Below are 18,981 nucleotides of genomic sequence, written 5' to 3' on the forward strand. Positions count from 1 at the left end.
CCCCTGCATTGGCAGGCAGATTCTCAACCACTGCGCCACCAGGGAAGCCCTGATAAGTTTTAATGACTACTTTTTCTGATGAGTTGAGGGTTAAGTATTCTCTTACCTGGACTATTGCAGTAGCCTCCTAACTGGTCTCCTGCTTTCCCCAAAGCAACCAGAATAATACTTATAAAAGATAAATCAAGTAATAGTATTCATCCTTTAAACAGCTTTCGCTAAAAGTAAAATCCAGACCTTTTACCCTGACCTGCAAATTTTACATGCTCTGAACATGACCTCCTGTCACTCCTCTCCCTCATCTACTGGACTTCAGATGCCCTGGTCTTCTTCCTATTCCTCCTTCACACCAAACTCATTCTTTCCTTGGGGCACTTTCACTGTTTCCTTCATCTGCAGTAGTCTTTCCCTGGTCTTAGTGTGGATGGTTCTTTCTTGTCATTTGGATCACAAATTAATATTACCTTCTCAAAGGCCATTCCTGAACACCCAGTCTAAAGTAGCCACTCAGTCCTTCTCTGTCACAGCACCCAGAGTATCTTATCTATATCTACTCCAGTATTTTTATTTGTTCATTTAATTTCCCACTGTAATAGAGGCTCTGTTAATACAGGGTGTTTTACTGTTTTCTGAGCCCAACAGTAAGAACAGGACAAGGTACACAGTACATGTATTAATAAAGATTTGTTGAGTGAATATATGCCAGTAATATTTCTTTATGCTGTTGGATAAATTAACAATATTTAAATGTATAAAAACCAAGTAGCATGGATGTCTGCTTTCATTTTTAGCCAATAGGAATATGTGTAACTCATCCTAAGGGGAGTGTGTTTTGCATGATACATTAATATGCGTTCATAATTATTCACTATGTGGTTAATATATTTGTATTTAAAGGGAATAAATATATTACTTGGAATCTTGGAATTACACCAAAAGTTATGATATTCTCTTTTTAGTTTCCAAACATTCAATGTGCAGTGTTTTAATGTGGATGGGTTTTTTTTCTCCTTTTTTCCCTTATTTTTACTTTTAAAATTAGAAAGCCTTGCAAATGATTATAAGGATATTTTCAGGGAAGGATTATGAAAGAATTTATATTTTTATTTTATTATTATTATTATTTTTTTTTTTTTTAAAGGATTTTCTTATTTATTTATTTATTATTTTTGGCTGTGTTGGGTCTTCGGTTCGTGCGAGGGCTTTCTCCAGTTGCGGCAAGCGGGGGCCACTCTTCATCGCGGTGCGGGGACCGCTCTTCATCGCGGTGCGCGGGCCTTTCTCTATCGCGGCCCCTCCCGTCGCGGGGCACAGGCTCCAGACGCGCAGGCTCAGCAATTGTGGCTCACGGGCCCAGCTGCTCCGTGGCATGTGGGATCTTCCCAGACCAGGGCTCGAACCCGTGTCCCCTGCATTAGCAGGCAGATTCTCAACCACTGCGCCACCAGGGAAGCCCTATTTTATTATTTTACTTTTTAATTTTCTCTCTTATTCCAGAAACATTAGCAGATTAGTTAATAGGATACTAGGAAGGGTCCTCATCAGGAAGAGAAGTAAATTGTTCACTACCACCCCCTAGTACCCAAATCTAGCCTTATCCCTGACTAATTTTGGCACTTAACTGTTCTTTGGTTGGTGGTAATGTTAACCAAGTAAATTATTGGATTTGTTCCACAAGTAACTGTCTTAAGTGTGTTCTCCCCATCCCTGAAAATAAAGTCTTGCAATGAGGATAAACTGTTTTTTAACAGTTAATAAGCAATGTAAAGTTTATTGAAAATTAATTTTCTTTTTTTGCAGATCAGTCATGAATCGGGGGGGGGGGTATGGCAAAGAAAATTATATAAGATATTACTTTATTTTACAGAGTAACAGACTAGCTAGAGATAACGAATTAAGAGAAAATGATAAAGAACAGCTCCGAGCAATTTGTACACGAGATCCTCTGTCTGAAATCACTGAGCAAGAGAAGGATTTTCTGTGGAGCCATAGGTAAGTGTTAAGATAGAGAGTCTCTGTTCCTTCCATTTCAGAAGAAAGAACTGACTTTGGCTGATCTTGCCATGCTTCTGCCATTCCCTGTTAGAGTAAATAAAGCGTAATCTACATGATTTTAAATTACAAACATTATCCTTTTTTTGAACTGTGGGTATAGATCAGTATTTCTAGAAAATCACGCTGCCTTGGTAATAACCTTGCAGATTGAAGGCTTTTTTAAAATTCTCAATCCTTGACATGACATTTTTTAGGATTTGGTTTTTTTGGTTTGTTTTCAAATAAAATTTAAGATCCAAAAACAAAAAACAAAACCTTAGTTTTAGATCAGTTTAGCCGTGATTTAATTGGTCTAGATATTTTCATTTTTAGGAGTTCCTTCCATTTTTCATTTTTACTTACACTTCCTTGAAGTAATACTGTAATGCCTTATTTTCACTTCTGAAGAAATTATCCTGCAACTTAGTAAGTGTACCCTGGTTTATTTAAATAAGGCAGTTGCAGTGCATTTCTGCAGCAAGTTCATTTAAACATAAATTTTGTCCAGTGACCACAGTAGAAGTGGTAACTCTTCTCATCGTTCATGCCGAATAAGTAGATGAATAATAGGAGCTATATAAAGAGTGCTATAACATAAATTCATAATTTTTCCTAAGTACCTGTCCTCCATTTGGATTTTCCTTTAGTCTTCCATGCCATTATAACTGTATCTATGTACATATATGTGCAGCTATAGTGTTAAACACAGGTTTGTTTTGATTTTAAAGAAGGCTAGTAATGGTAAGAAGTTTTAAAAGTGTTTGGAACTTCTTAAAGATTGCATAGTCACAAATTTAGACATCTAGGCCTTTTGAATAATATGTAAGAATGTTTTTTTTGTTTTGTTTTGTCTTTTCCACACAGACACTATTGTGTAACTATCCCTGAAATTCTACCCAAATTGCTTCTGTCTGTTAAATGGAATTCTAGAGATGAAGTAGCTCAGGTAAATGCATGTTTGAGATTACTGAATAACTGTTGCACAAATTTGGTATGTCATTCAAATTGTTTTTTCTCAGAAAGTCTGCATAAGTATAAGAAATGAAATAGACTATGTTTTACATTAATTAATAATGATAATACAGATGGTCCTCGACTTACCATGGTTCAGCTTAAGATATTATTACTTTACAATGGTGAGAAAGTGAGATGCATTAGGTACAAACTATACTTCACATTTCGAATTTTGATCTTTTCTCAGGCTAGCAATATGTGGTAAAATAGTCTCTCCTGATACTGGGCAGCAGTAGCGAGCCACAGCTCCCAGTCAGCCGGATGATCGTGAGGGTAAACAAACAGTATCCTTACAACTATTCTGTACCCATACAGCCATTCTCCTTTTCACTTTCAGTACAGTGTTCAACAAATTGCATGAGATATTCAACACTTTATTATAAAATAGGCTTTGTGTTAAATGATTTTGCCCAGCTGTGGGCTAAAGTAAGTGTTCTGAGTATGTTTAAGGTAGTCTAGGCTAAGCTATGATGTTCAGTAGATTATGTGTATTAAGTGCATTTTTGACTTGAGATATTTTCAACTTATGATAGGCTTATCAAGACATAAGCCCATTGTAAGTCGAGGAAGATCTGTATAGTAGAGAAAAATACTGTTTACATAACTTCCACTGATTAATTAGAACTAAACATTTTAAGCACTGAATTCATAAGGGGGGCTTTTATCTAATTTTAAAATAAGAAATTAAGATAATGTCTTAAGAGGGTTCATTCACAACTATCTTTGGTTTTTAAATATGATCTATTATCTCACTCATACACAGATGTACTGCTTGGTAAAAGATTGGCCTCCAATCAAACCTGAACAGGCTATGGAGCTTCTGGACTGCAATTACCCAGATCCTATGGTTCGAGGTTTTGCTGTTCGATGCTTAGAAAAATATTTAACAGATGACAAACTTTCTCAGTACCTAATTCAGCTAGTACAGGTAAAATAGAAAAATAATGTTTTATTCTAAATCCATGCACCTTCCAACATCTACTGTACTAGCTGGTTTTATGCATTTTTAAAAGTCAGTTTTATTACCAGTAGTATCTATTTTCTTCCTAAAAAATTTTTCTTTAAATTCAACCATGCAGAAACTGACCTTGATTGATGTAGAGTTGTTTTTATTTTTGTTTGTTTGTTTGTTTTTAATCACATAGGTCCTAAAATATGAACAGTATTTGGATAACCTACTTGTGAGGTTTTTACTCAAAAAAGCATTGACTAATCAAAGGATTGGGCACTTTTTCTTTTGGCATTTAAAGTAAGTCAAATTATTTTCCCATTTAATTCTTTATATATATATTACTTGTATTCTCAGTTGATGTATAAATATGTATTACTTATATACTGTTGTTTTTGTTTGTCTAGAAGAGTTTTCCATACTGAAAGTATATTGTACCAGTGATGAACTTCCCTCAGCTTTTTCTCTTTAACATTAAGTAAGCAGTAAAATTAAAGCTAAATTTTATACAGGAATGAGAGCTGAAATATTTTTAAAGATTTTGATTCTACTTTAAGCAAAGTAAAATTTGCTAGGTCCAGATTAATGTTGCAATTGATTTCACCGTATGTGTGGATTAAGATATCCCCCCACCCCCAAAAAGTCTTGCCTTGGAATTCAGAACAATAATGACAAAACCCCAAGTTTCTTACTAGAAAATAAGCTAATTAAGAATAAAAAAATATTTTGCAGAATATGCTATATCTAATACACAAAGTTAGAGGTCATAAACCATGCACTTTTTTATAAATTTAGAAACAGATTTGTAATTAACATGATTTTTTAAATGTTAAAATAAATTTAAAGTGGAATCTAGAAGCTAGGTTTGAAATAACTTAAATTCAGGGACTTCCCTGGTGGCACAGTGGTTAAGAATCCGCCTGCCAATGCAGGGAACACGAGTTTGATCCCTGGTCTGAGAAGATTCCTCATGCCATGGAGCAACTAAGCCCATGTGCCACAACTATTGAGCCTGCGCTCTAGAGCCCGAGAGCCACAACTACTGAGCCCTCGTGCCACAGCTACTGAGCCCTCGTGCCACAGCTACTGAAACCCACGCATCTAGAGCCCATGCTCTGCAACAAGAGAAGCCACCGCAATGAGAAGCTTGCCTACTGCAATGAAGAGTAGCCCCCACTCTCCACAGCTAGAGAAAGCCCGTGCACAGCAACAAAGAACCAATGTAGCCAAAAATAAATTTAAGAATAACTTAAATTCAGACACAGTACAGAAAAGGGACATGTATGCCAGAAGAGTCAAATAGTGTTCACTGAGCTCTTCACTCCCTCTCTATTCATTGTATTATTTTTGTGCCTAATTTCCTTTTTTCATGTTTATGTATTTTGTGCTAAAATTAGTAAATGAAGAGTAGTTGAAATAAACCTAAAATCTAGTTTTTTTTTAATTTATATTTCCAGGAACTACCTGAAACTCTTAATTGTTTTGCTTCTAAATGATAGGTTTTAAATGATTTAAAGCCTATCATTCGTTAGTATGATTGTATTAGTTAGTATTAGTTACATGATTATAACATTTTTTGAATTTAGAAAATGGGTTTCTTAAAAAAGGTTATGTGTATACTACTCATTTGAATCTCCTCTCTCTCTCTCTCTCTCTCTCTCTCTCTCTCTCTCTCTCTCTCCCTCCCTCCCTCCCTCCCTCCCTCCCTCCCTCTCTCTCTCTCTCTCTCTCTCCCTCCCTCCCTCCATCCCTCCATCCCTCCCTCCCTCCCTCCCTCCCTCCCACTGACCTTTTAGATCTGAGATGCACAATAAAACAGTTAGTCAGAGGTTTGGCCTGCTTTTGGAGTCCTATTGCCGTGCATGTGGGATGTATTTGAAGCACCTGAATAGGCAGGTTGAGGCTATGGAAAAGCTCATTAACTTAACTGACATTCTCAAACAAGAGAAGAAGGATGAAACACAAAAGGTATGTGACTCTTCAGTTTGTTTTTCAGACTCCTTCATTGCAGTGGGGCAGGGTTATTTGAGAGCCCAGTATATATGCAGATCATGGGCCTTAGAATTAGGCAGATTAAGATTTGGATCCAAGCAATGTAATGTTAGACACATTATTTAGTCTCTTGAGATTCATTTGCCTCATCTGTAAAATGGGAATAATAACTTTCCTCATAGGGTTGATGTGAGAATTAAATCATACAAGATATGCAAAGCACCTCTCATAGTCCCTAGAACATAGGAGGTGCCCAGCAAATGTTAGTTCCCTCCTCTTTCCCTTCCTTTCTCTTTTATATAGCCCTAAGTCTTTTTAAAAAAAATTTTTTTTATTGAAGTATAGTTGATTTACAGTATTGTGCTAATCTCTGCTGTATAGCAAAGTGACTCAGTTATATACATATATACATTCTTTTTTTATATTCTTTTCCATTATGGTTTATCACAGGATATTGAATATAGTTTCCGTGCTATACATTAGGACCTTGTTTAGCTCTAAGTCTTTTTTTTTGGCTGTGTTGGGTCTTTGTTGCTGCGTACGGGCTTTCTCTAGTTGCGGCGAGCAGGGACTACTCTTCGTTGTGGTGTGTGGGCTTCTCATTGCAGCGGCTTCTCTTGTTGCGGAGCATGGGCTTTAGGCACGCAGGCTCAGTAGTTGTGGCTCACGAGCTCTAGAGTGCAGGCTCAGTAGTTGTGGCGCATGGGCTTAGTTGCACCACAGCATGTGGGATCTTTCCGGACCAGGGCTCGAATCCGTGTCCCTTGCATTGGCAGGCAGATTCTTAACCACTGCGCCACCAGGGAAGTCCCGGCCCTAAGTCTTAAAAATGATTTTTCCTTACTCTGTGTCTTTTCTTTTCTTTTAGTAATGACCCTGAAAATGAGTGGAAAGAAATTAGTTTCTGTATTTCTAAGTTTAAAATGGACTCTTAGTCATAGAGTAAATATATCACACACTTGAGTCACCTGCAGTCTTGCTTAGTGTACCTGAGGAACATGAAATGTAAAGGTTTTCATGACCTTTTCCTACTCCTTATCCTTTATTCAGTCCAACACACCCTACAGTAAAAAGTGAGATCATTCCTCACCTCTAGTGAAATGAAAAAAGAAAATCCCAGTTTATTAGTGAGTCCCCAAAGGACAGACAATGTAAATTAGTAGTACTGAATAAATTTTTTCAACATTTTCATTAATATTGCTTGAAGAAAAAAACAACTTTAAAAGAAAGTTACTGTATTAATCTAAATGTCATACAGTATGTGACTGAGTTGATTTTATTGAAATTGTGGTATGTAAGTTCAAATACAGGTTATTGGAAAATAATGGTATTGTTTCTGCTGCTGGAATTGTGAGCAAGAGGAAATTAGACTGCTTTGAAATAATAAAATTTATTCTATTGTAACTAAGGTAAGAAAAAAGAAATTAGATATTAGTTAAATTTGTAAATATAAGCATTTCTTCTAAAGTGAAGTTTTCATATCACAGATTGGCTGTGATACAGTGGATTAAAAAAGTGATTAAAAAAGGATGTTTCTTTCCACTTATGTACTAGAACCTTGAGTATAGTATGAGACTTTCCCCAACCATTTCTTTTAGACTCACTAGACCTTTTTTATTGAACAGAGAATGTGGTGTTTTCTGAAAAGCTTAAAAGTAAGGTTATTAAGCTAACGTGATGTCTCCAAAGTTTTTCCTCTAGAACAAAGGTCAGCAAACTTTTTCTTAAAAAGCTAGATAGTAAATATCTTAGACTTGGTAGGCCATGCAGTTTGTTGTAACTACTCAGCTCTGCTGTTCTAGTGTGAAAGCACCAATATCTAAGTGAATGGGCATGACTATATTCCAAGGCAATTTGACTTACAAAAACTGGCAACTGACTTACAAGCCATAGTTGACCAAGCCCTGCTCTAGAGCCAGAACACTGCCTCTGTCAGCATGCAGAGCTTTTCTCACAGGAAGGTACACAGTACTGTCATTCTCACCTCTCTGTCTGAGTTGTGCAGCTCTGTGTTATAGAAACCGTTCTAATTAGAATGCAGCCAATCCAGGATATGGATTCAAAGACTACACAGTAATGAGGTTCCAGTGTATAAAAGAGATTAGCAATTAGTTTTACCTTTATCAAATCAACTTCTAACCATGATTATGCTCATTTATCAGGTACAGATGAAATTTTTAGTTGAGCAAATGCGGCGACCAGATTTCATGGATGCTCTACAGGGCTTTCTATCGCCTCTAAACCCTGCTCATCAGCTGGGAAATCTCAGGTAAGGTACTTTATTGGAAGTTTTATTGATACATTTAAACAAGTACTTTCTCTGGAGAAAATCTTGAAAAAGTCAGAATGTCATTGTGTTCAATAATATATGCTTCTCTCTCCCCTTTTCCTACCCTGCAAAATAAGAGTAGTAAAATTTTCCTAAGTTCAGAGCTGCATTTATTCAGAATGAGTTTTTACTACTTTAATAATAGAATTTAAAACTTTTTATGGCCAGAATTTCTGGTATCATTGGATAAGAAATGGAATGCAATATCTGTAAAACAAATGAGATGTCCCTATATTTGTGGAAAATTCATATTCCATTTATAAGAAATTTTTAAGCTTAATATGTATTTTTTCTTTATACTACCTCAGAAATTAATTCATAAATAAAACTGAGGAGAAAGTTTAAAATTGTTATAACACTTCAAAAAGTTGTACAGTATATGTATTTTAAAATAAATTGAGGCTACAAAGAATAACAGCCAAGGTGCCTAGTAAATTTTTCAACTATTTTAAAGGCTTGAAGAGTGTCGAATTATGTCCTCTGCAAAAAGGCCACTGTGGTTGAATTGGGAGAACCCAGACATCATGTCAGAATTACTCTTTCAGAACAATGAGATCATCTTTAAAAATGGGGATGGTAAGGAAGAATATTAATGGACTTATGATGCATGAATTTAGTTATATTTTTATACACAGGATATTTATGAATCATGAAGATTATTGAAAGCCATTTAAGGAATATGCATGTGGTAAAATATATAATATTAAGCAAATGTCTTAACCTTTAGAATATGTATTTATAATTATTGAAAAGGAAAGAAGTACTAGGTTTAGAGTCAGAAGGCCTGAAAATCATTTTGTTCAGCTGTGTATCCATTCACTCCATAAATATTTGACATGCTAGGCCCTGAAGTTGTAAGAGTACACAAAACAGAATCCCTGCCCTCTTAGAGTTTACAGTCTAGCAGGGAAAAGAGACATTAAACAAATAACTACAAAAACAAAATTACAACCCTGGTACAAAGGAAAAGTGTAGTCTGCTAAGGAATCATAAAAGAAGGTCCTAATTTATTTGGAGAACAGGCTGTGGGGGAGTACATTTTTATATACTAAACAAATGTATCATTGATGGGTTTTCATTAGGAAATGACCTTTCAGCACTGAATTCTGTTAATCCAAATATTTTAATATAAACATGTTCAAGTTTAAGGATTCAGAAAAATAAGTAGTTTAAATATTTTAATTTAATTTTTTTGTAAAATACATGCCACCTTATCCTACATTGTTATACAGATGTGTTTATGCAGATACTTTAGAAATGGGTTAAAGACTAAGATTATTGCTGCCTTACAGATTATTTTGAAGAGCAAACACAGTTCTGTATATTTTCTGTTTGAAAACATTATGATGATGTGATACTCAAATTTGTGCTTGTGGCATTAAGTGCTGGTATACATATTCTTTGAATTTCAGATTTACGGCAAGATATGCTAACACTTCAAATTATTCGCATTATGGAAAATATCTGGCAAAATCAAGGTCTTGATCTTCGGTAGGTAACCAATAAGACAACATGTATGCTGAAAGTTATCCTGAAAAAGTAAACCATTAGTAAATATTAATTGTAAAATATATTAATTATAAACAATATAGAGGCATATATCTATAAATAAATGTATGGAGTAATAATTAACACTAGTTGATTACACTGTGGTACTTTCTATTTGTCCTCTTCTTCCTTGGCTTAGAATAGCTAATGAGATTCAGCTAGGTAAGAAGAGCTATCTCCAATAAGCTGGTGAAGACTCTGCAACTGGTCACTAACAATCTTCCCTTGGTATCTGCAGGGGATTGGTTCCAGGACCCCCGCCAATACCAGAGTCCATGGATGCTCAAGTCCCTTATATAAAATGGCATAGTATTTGCATATAAGCTATGCACATCCTCCTGTATACTTTGTCATCTGTAGGTTACTTATAATACCTAGTGCAATGTAAAGCCTATGTAAATAGTTACCAGTGCACAGCAAATTCAAATTTTGCTTTTTGGAACTTTCTCGATTTTTTTCCCCAAATATTTTCCATCTGCAGTTGGTTGAATCCGAGTATCCAGAACCCTCAGTTATAGAGGGCCAACTGTATTTAGGAACAGGACATAGGAGACACAAGACACAAAAGGCCCCATTTTTCATTTACAAGTTAAGAGTTTAAAAGAAGGTTTCTTTCATTATATAGGTTTTCTAATTCTAAAACTTTATAAATTCTCTAATCGTGAGTCAGTTTTTCAGCAAAATTTATGAAAGCAACTAATCTTAAAATTTTTGCCATTTTGTTGGTTTCTGCCCAACCTTCCCAGTTATCAGCATCATCTCCAAGTTTTCTATCCTGCCACATCTTCTCCTAGTCATTTTTGTGTCTAATATTTTATCCTTCTCGTACTTGTCCCTTTGCAAATTCAGTTATTCAGGCAAAGCCCACCCTCTTCAAAAGTACTTTTGTCTGTAACTCTGGTAATTACAATATTTAATTGTAAATTAGTGGCTATGCAAAAAAGCATCTAAAGTTAAACGAGCTAGATCGTTGGAAAGTAAGTTGGATCTTTGGAAAGTTGTTACATTTTTTAACTTAAGTAAATTTAAATTAAATTTTTTATTTAAAGTTTAATTTTTTTAATAATAAGCCTGTAGGGCTATGTAACGCTTTAAACTATGAGCATGTTCAACAGTTATAAAATTAAGAGAAAATGCTCGGGAGTACCACCTTAAGAAATTCCTGTATTTACCAGAGCAGATAGAAGAAAAGATTCCACAAGAAAAATGGTCAAAAGGGTAGGAAGACCAGAGTAAGTGATTCACAGAACCCAGAAGAGGGGAGAGATTCACAAACAGTTTACAGTATCAGGTGCTTCAGGAGTTTAAGAGCATGAGGACTATGAAAAAGGCCTTGGATTTGATGATTCATGGTTAGCTTTAAGAAGAGTTGAGTCAGTAGAGTGATAGAAATTAAGCTACAAGGAATTAAGTGAGAAAATAAAAATAAGTTTAGACTGTTACTCTTTTAGGAATTTAGGAAGTAAAGGAAAGGTGGAAAGAATGGACAGTAGCATATGAGAACAAGAGAGCAAGAAAAACCATACTTCAGTACTTATGTGCCAATGGGCGTATTAGGTGCTTTTTTTTCATTGTCTCTTTAAATCCTCACATCTCTACCCTTGACTACATGTCCTTTTTAATATTACATGTGATGAATGGGAAATACCCATAAAGCACTTCGACTGCACACCAAAGTATGGTTGTATCAAGGAGAAAGCATTGGTGGGTTATTTGAGCTGTGGGCTAAACTAACTGCTTTTATCATGGAACATCATTTTTACTTAAAGAATAACTAACAGACAAGCTATGATTATTCAGACATGGATATTTGGTCGACATTTTCTTGAAAATGAACAATATGAGACTCTTCAGGGAGAACAACTGACAGTATTTGTTGTCAAAAATCAAATTTAAGCTTTCAAGTAAAAATTAGAATTTTGAAAACCTTGTATCTACTGCTAGGAGCTTCCCCCAAATTAAAGACTTTTCTCATGAGATCAGTGATAATGTTAACAATTGTGATTTTTTTTTAGTTGGTATAATGAAAAGTATCAACATTTGGAAGATCTCCATAACTCAGTGAACTAATATCTTCCAAATGACCAATATAGGATATTATAAAGTCATATATGGGTAGAAATTCCATTCAGAGGCAAGATAAACAAATGGGTCTTCATGTAACAGTGTATGAAAAGTTTACTGTTATGGTTTCACATTCCATATTGCAACTTAAGAAACTATCTCTTGTCAAGTTTTGGAACAGTAGGAAAGAAAAATATGTACAATTATCTGAAAAGGCTATTACTCCCTTTTCCAAATACATATCTGTGCGAGGCCAGATTTTCTTCATATGCTTCAGTCAAAACATTGCATTAGATTGAATACAAAAGCATTCATGAGAAGCCAGCTCCATACTATTAAGCCAGACATTAAAGAAATTTGAAAAAATGGGAAACAATGTCACTCTTCTAAGTTTTTGTTTGTTTGTTTTTAGGGTTTTTGTTTTGTAAAAGATAGTATTTTTTATATAAATGAGTATAAATATTACTTTAAATGAATTAATAAATATTTTAATTTTAAAATTTTCTCCATTTTAATTTCTAATGTCAATAGATCTAACCCACATAAATAAAAGCTCTTTGGTATCCTTGATAATTTTTAAGAGTTTAAAGGAGTTCTGAAACCAAAAACTTGAGAACTGCTACCCTAAGTTATTGTTTAGATGTCAGTTAAACATCTTTAAATTCACCCATTATTTTTAAAGTCATAAATGTTTATAAACTTTGAATTGCCACAATAATTTTCTTCATGCTTTTCTCATGTACAGTTAAATGCTTTCACAGTTGAAGGTTATAATAAATGATGGCAGATAATTTGATGATTTTTCTAGGAATGTTTGTCATGTTGTAATAAAAGAAAAGTAAAACTAGGTTAAAGGAGTAAAAGGTCATGCATGAAAAATTTGCAAATAGAATATTCCTGTATTAGCCTATTAAAATACTTGCTATTTTAGGGAGCGCCCTTCGAGTTGCTAGATGGAATGATGCTCGATTCATGAATCTCCTAATAAAACCAATTAGATCTTCACATTTAAAAAAAGATAAAATATTTGCTGTTTTAAAATCCCATCATTTAACTGCAGATGTCTTGTTCCTTTTTCAGAATGTTACCTTATGGTTGTCTGTCCATTGGTGACTGTGTGGGACTTATTGAGGTGGTGAGAAATTCTCACACTATTATGCAAATTCAGTGTAAAGGAGGCCTGAAAGGTGCCCTGCAGTTCAACAGCCACACACTACATCAGTGGCTCAAAGACAAGAACAAGGGAGAAATGTGAGTTTATTATTCTTTTCTTTCTATGCTAGTAGAAGTTTGTATCTGATAGACAAGATTTTTAATGGTTGTGTATATTTCTTTGAGTTAGACCAGAAAAGAAAAAAAAAACAAACTGTATTTAATTTGGAAAAAGATATGTTCAACCTTTGAAATATTTGAGATTATTGAGTTTAAATGATCAGAATTGCTTATAATTTGGTGAAATCCTGTACATTCACCTTAAGAATCTAAAATGTATTTTTCTTAATGCTTATTCTTTTTTTTAAAGTTATGGTTAAATTAATAAAAATTAAAATTAAAAATTTTACTAATTCATTGTTAAAATGATTAGAAAAAATTTATTTTAATGACATAAGTATTCTTTCACTATAATAAGAATTATGCTTTGGTCAGAGAATATCTAGAAATTTTCTTAGAAACCTTTGAACACTTCAGAATCCCAAAGTTCCTCAGATCTTCAAACATAATTACTTCCTCCCCCTAATGTCAGTGATTGTTTTCATTGTTTTAATACAGACTTTACTAAAAGACTTTGACCATCTTTTTCCAGTTTGGACTGGATCATTCTGTATTTCCATACTAACTCAAAGTTGTTTATTTCTTCTTTGTAGATATGATGCAGCCATCGATCTATTTACACGTTCATGTGCTGGATATTGTGTTGCTACCTTCATTTTGGGAATTGGAGATCGTCACAATAGTAACATCATGGTTAAAGATGATGGACAAGTAATAGCTTCCTCTTTTAAATGTGTCAACATTCTTTTTTTTAATTTTTTTTTTTTTTTACTTATTTATTTGGCTGCACTGGGTCTTAGTTGTGGCATGCGGGATCTTTGTTGCGGCACGTGGGATCTTTTAGTTGCGGCATGCAGGATCTTCAGTTGCGGCATGTGGGATCCTTTAGTTGTGGCATGCAGGATCTTTAGTTGCGGCATGAGGGATCTTTTAGTTGTGGCATGTGGGATCTAGTTCCTTGACCAGGGATCGAACCCGGGTCCCCTGCATTAGGAGTATGGAATCTTAGCCACTGGACCACCAGGGAAGTCCCTCGACATTCTTAAATTTACTAATTCAGGACATTGTATTTCTGCATTTGTCAAACTATAACATAATTTCTTATTTTTGAAAGCTGTTTCATATAGATTTTGGACACTTTTTGGATCACAAGAAGAAAAAATTCGGTTATAAACGAGAGCGTGTGCCATTTGTTTTGACACAAGATTTCTTAATAGTGATTAGTAAAGGAGCCCAAGAATGCACAAAGACAAGAGAATTTGAGAGGTAAGTTCAAGAAATCAAAAGCACAAAATAAAGAATTCTTGCTGCTCTACCAAAGCAATCGATATTTTTCAAGCAATTTAAAAATAAATGTTTTATTAACATCGTAGCATAAACTGGATATTTTAATGTGTTTATTTTTATTTATTTATTGTGTAATGCTGTGAAGGAAATGGAAAGAAAAACCAGTTTAATTTATTGAGTTAGTTAAGGCCTAAAAAGGAAGTGATCCTTAAACTTCATAGTACATTAAGAGTTTTTGTTCACTGCCATTTAAAAATTGGATTCCACCTTCTCTTTATTAACAAATCATATATAGTGCTTCAAACAACACTTTTTAGTCATACAATCTGAGGAATTCAGTCAACCATTAATACCATGTTTATTCATAATTTTTCTTACCACCATATGGGGTATCATTAGTCTATCTTAAACCTTAAAGTACTTTTAAAAACCTTTTATAAAATTCTCTTTTATCTATAACTCAGTCCTGGCCCTAACCTAATCCCTAGAGGCTTTAGTATGGACCAGTTCATACATTTAATAAATCCTTATTAAATTGCTAATGTGCCAGGCATTCTTTTAGGGGCTGGTGATAGAGCAGTAAACAAAGTCCTTATGGACTCACAGAGTTCACATTCTGGTGTCAGGTAAAGGGAATAGAAAGTGTTGGTAAGAGGAGTAGGGAGAAGAATGCTGTATTTTATAGTTTTGTCCAAGAAGGCCTCTCTAACTTTGTGACATTTGAGCAGAGACCTGAAGGTATTAACACGATTTACTCCACACTAACCAAACTGTTCTTATTACTTGTAGGTTTCAGGAGATGTGTTACAAGGCTTATCTAGCTATTCGGCAGCATGCCAATCTCTTCATAAATCTTTTCTCAATGATGCTTGGCTCTGGAATGCCAGAACTACAATCTTTTGATGATATTGCATACATTCGAAAGACCCTAGCTTTAGATAAAACTGAGCAGGAGGCTTTGGAATATTTCATGAAACAAATGAATGATGCACACCATGGTGGCTGGACGACAAAAATGGATTGGATCTTCCACACAATTAAGCAGCATGCTTTGAACTGAAATGATTAAGAAACTGAAAGCTCAGTATCTGGATTCTATACTGCACTGTTAATAACTGTCAACAGGCAAAGACTGATTGCATAGGAATTGCACAATCCATGAACAGCATTAGAATTTACAACAGGAACAGAAATAAAATACTATATAATTTAAATAATGTAAACGCAAACAGGGTTCGATAGCACTAAACTAGTTCATTTCAAAATTAAGCTTTAGAATAATGCGCAATTTCATGTTATGCCTTAAGTCCAAAAAAGGTAAACTTTAAAGATTGTTTGTATCTTTTTTTAAAAAACAAAACAAAACAAAAAAAAAACCCAAAATATATAGAAATGATGGAGAAGGAAAAAGAATGATGTTCTTTTTTTGTCTTGCAAATGTTTTATGTTTTGAAATGTGGACACAACAAAATCTATTATTGCATTAGGTCCAAGTAAACTGGAGTTTGATGTTAAATTACACTAAGATTGGAAAATAATGAAAATTTTTATTTTTCCATTGCTGTTCAACTTATAGTTTGAAGTGGGTTTTTGACTCCTTGTTTGATGAAGAAAAATGCTTGGGGTGTAAGGGACTCTTGAGATTTCATCAGAGACTTTTCCTTTTTAATAAATCAAACCTTTTGATGATTTGGGGTCTTATCTGCAAAGTTTGGGAAGCAGTCACAAATGAGACCTGTTATAAGGTGGTGTTTTGGGGTTTTTCTTCTGGACAGTATTTACAAGAATCTGATTCTTATTTCCCAGGGAAATTCTGGGCTCCCACAAAGTAAATAATCATCATAGAGAAAGAACGAGCAGGAATAATTCTTGCTCCAGAATTGTACAGTATTCACCTTAGATTGATTTTTTTTCTCCTTTTGCAATGAATTGAATACATTTTTCATGCATGTGTTCCAGAAAATAGAAGTGAGTATTAATGTTATTAAAAAGATTATTTTTTTTATTAAAGGCTATTTATATTATAGAAACTATCATTAATATATATTCTTTATTTACATGATCTGTCCCATAGTCATGCATTGTTTTGCACCCCAAATTTTTTATCGTTTGTAGCAGCATGGTCAGCTTTTCTCTTGATCTGTGGGTGAGGCTCAGGCACTATCCCATTTATACCAATGACTAGTGTATAACTACTTAAGGAAAACAGATGAAAGTTCCTCCTCTTTCCTTTTATTTTCTTCTGTTTTCACTTGAATCCCCCATCTTCCATCCTCTCTTATAGTTGAGAATGCCTCAACCATATGAAATTGGTTACCAAAATTAACACAATTTAGACTATCTTCCTGATTGCTTAACCCCTCTACCAAGGTATGTTCATGAATAATACTTTGTAATAGGGGGAATAGAAACCATGAACTTTTTACCTTTTTAGGCTATTTATTCAATATCTCCATAATAAAATTAGGGCCTTAAACCATTTTAAGATCATGTCCCATTTCCGAGTTGTCAGGGCTCACTCTCCGACTTTATTAAATTGCATTTGAGCACAGGATACATTCTTAAACATTTTGAAAAACATTAACCCAAGATGTAGGGGCTAAGGCTAGTTATCACTCTACAATCTGATATTTTACTCAGTAATTGAAATGAATGATTAATGCCCTAGGACATAGCTTTAGCAAATGTCCAGGTGCCACACCAGAAAAAGTGCAATAATTTACTGACAGTTTTCTAGACTAGGCATATTATTGGAGTACAACTTTATGAAGAGTGCACATTTTATACAGCATCACTTAAAAAATATTCATTTATGAAATCAGTTACCTATAGTAGAAGTCTTGAATAGTGAATGGGACTCTAATACAAATACTCTTAATATTTGACTATTTTAGAACCCTTAAAGGGCATAATTATTGGAGATTTAGGTACCTCACTAAAGCATGTACATAATATTGCCAACAAGAAAAATAAATTTGGGAACTTATTTAGGGAACTTACTTCCCTAAACTGTCTTAGAATAGTTAAGAAGAATTTAAACCTTGTTTTAAGCAGGAGACCAGATAGATTCTTTTGCAGATATAGATTTCATAACGTTAAAATTTCATGATTAACAATTTGTGTCTTTTAGATTTATTCAGTTAATACATACTAACATCCCAGTATTTTCTATATCAGGGATTAATTACAGGAAAACTCAGTGAAATGGTACAAATCTGAAGCTTTGATGGTGGAAACTGAAGTTTTTAACAGAGAACTGTGTTTTACTGAGTGCCAAAAAAGCTTTGAGCTTCCTTGCACAGAGTTTATACAATTTTTGCATTTTTCACATCAGTCCAGATAGTCCCCCTTGCCCTAGGACCTCTCCACCATTAAAACACAAGCCACATAACTTATTTTATCATTTACGTTTATTTTTAAGTTATTACAACCAAATTAATTCCATTTGAAGAAATGTAGACAAATTCTATAAAGAATATACATTAAATGAACTAGCTAAATGCAAAGTACATTTCAAACAAATCCAAGCAGAGTTTATGTAAACAACCTTAAAAATAAGGGAAAAGGGATAGGTAGTACTCAGAAGGCAAGGAACCAGAAATTGAATTAAATGCTACGGGGGGTGACTAGGATATGTTTCAAGTCAGTGATAATATAGCTACTTCCAGGTACTTCAGTATCAGAGATCAGTTCCAGTTGGTCAGTTCCTGTGGCTGACCATCCTTGTCATTGAATGTGGTATAACTGAGTATTGGCTCAACAATTTCATCTGGTCACTTGAGCAATATTTCCTTCAATGACTATTTTGGAGAAAAGAAGAAAAGCAGGTTTAAAGAAAATAAAACCTAATTTAAACACATTCTAGCAAGAAATAATCAACTATTTGAAAATCATGCTTTAACTTTTTATCATTCTCAGCTATATAAAATCATTTATTTTGAAGATTTTTAGAATGCTGTTAATTTAAAGTCTGTTACTCATATTGTGGAATTTGGTTTTTTAAAAAGATGTTTCTAATTGGGTTTTTTAAAGAAGAATGGAATTTGGTCACTATTTTACGATAGAACCTAAGCTTTTTGTGGTTCTTAGTGTCCTCTGTAAAACTTAGTGTCAAAGTAATCAACTTTGAGGTTTTCCCTTCTAATCTGCTTTATATTACAAGCCCTTTAGGAAATGGGAACCTGGTGAATATACAATGAATTGTAAAATATTTTAATGTGTAACTTTTTCAACTGTGAAACTATGACTATTGGTTTTTTGAAGAAAACAGCTGCTGATAAAGTATTTTGTGTAAAGTGTAGTTCTTATTAATTAGGAAAATAATCAATTACTTGATTACAATGTATATACCCTCTTGGATTTTATTTTAAATGGATTGGTGATTTTCAAATAGGTAAAACACAGTCCATCTGTATTTTTTTTTCCATCAAAAATCTAGTGATTTGGCATTTATTAAAAAAATTATGAGCAGCCTATTTTAAAGGCACCATGG

General features: G+C 34.1%; 1 protein-coding gene across 2 annotated transcripts in view; it reads left to right on the forward strand.

Annotated features, from left to right (window-relative positions):
• PIK3CA (phosphatidylinositol-4,5-bisphosphate 3-kinase catalytic subunit alpha) overlaps positions 1-18,770 on the forward strand; it is a 110,850-nt gene extending 92,080 nt beyond the window's left edge. For both annotated transcript variants that reach the window (XM_057544972.1, XM_057544971.1), the window contains 12 exons: positions 1,868-1,992; positions 2,899-2,980; positions 3,812-3,976; positions 4,194-4,297; positions 5,794-5,965; positions 8,152-8,258; positions 8,773-8,894; positions 9,731-9,809; positions 13,011-13,181; positions 13,796-13,913; positions 14,317-14,468; positions 15,279-18,770. In XM_057544972.1, the coding sequence (XP_057400955.1) occupies positions 1,868-1,992; positions 2,899-2,980; positions 3,812-3,976; positions 4,194-4,297; positions 5,794-5,965; positions 8,152-8,258; positions 8,773-8,894; positions 9,731-9,809; positions 13,011-13,181; positions 13,796-13,913; positions 14,317-14,468; positions 15,279-15,549 (1,668 nt within the window). In that variant the 3' untranslated portion in view covers positions 15,550-18,770. The remainder of the gene's footprint in view (positions 1-1,867; positions 1,993-2,898; positions 2,981-3,811; positions 3,977-4,193; positions 4,298-5,793; positions 5,966-8,151; positions 8,259-8,772; positions 8,895-9,730; positions 9,810-13,010; positions 13,182-13,795; positions 13,914-14,316; positions 14,469-15,278) is intronic.
• Positions 18,771-18,981: the final 211 nt, after the last annotated feature.

This window comes from Balaenoptera acutorostrata, chromosome 4, assembly GCF_949987535.1.
Source record: "Balaenoptera acutorostrata chromosome 4, mBalAcu1.1, whole genome shotgun sequence".
In the NCBI taxonomy this organism is placed as follows: Eukaryota; Metazoa; Chordata; class Mammalia; order Artiodactyla; family Balaenopteridae; genus Balaenoptera; species Balaenoptera acutorostrata.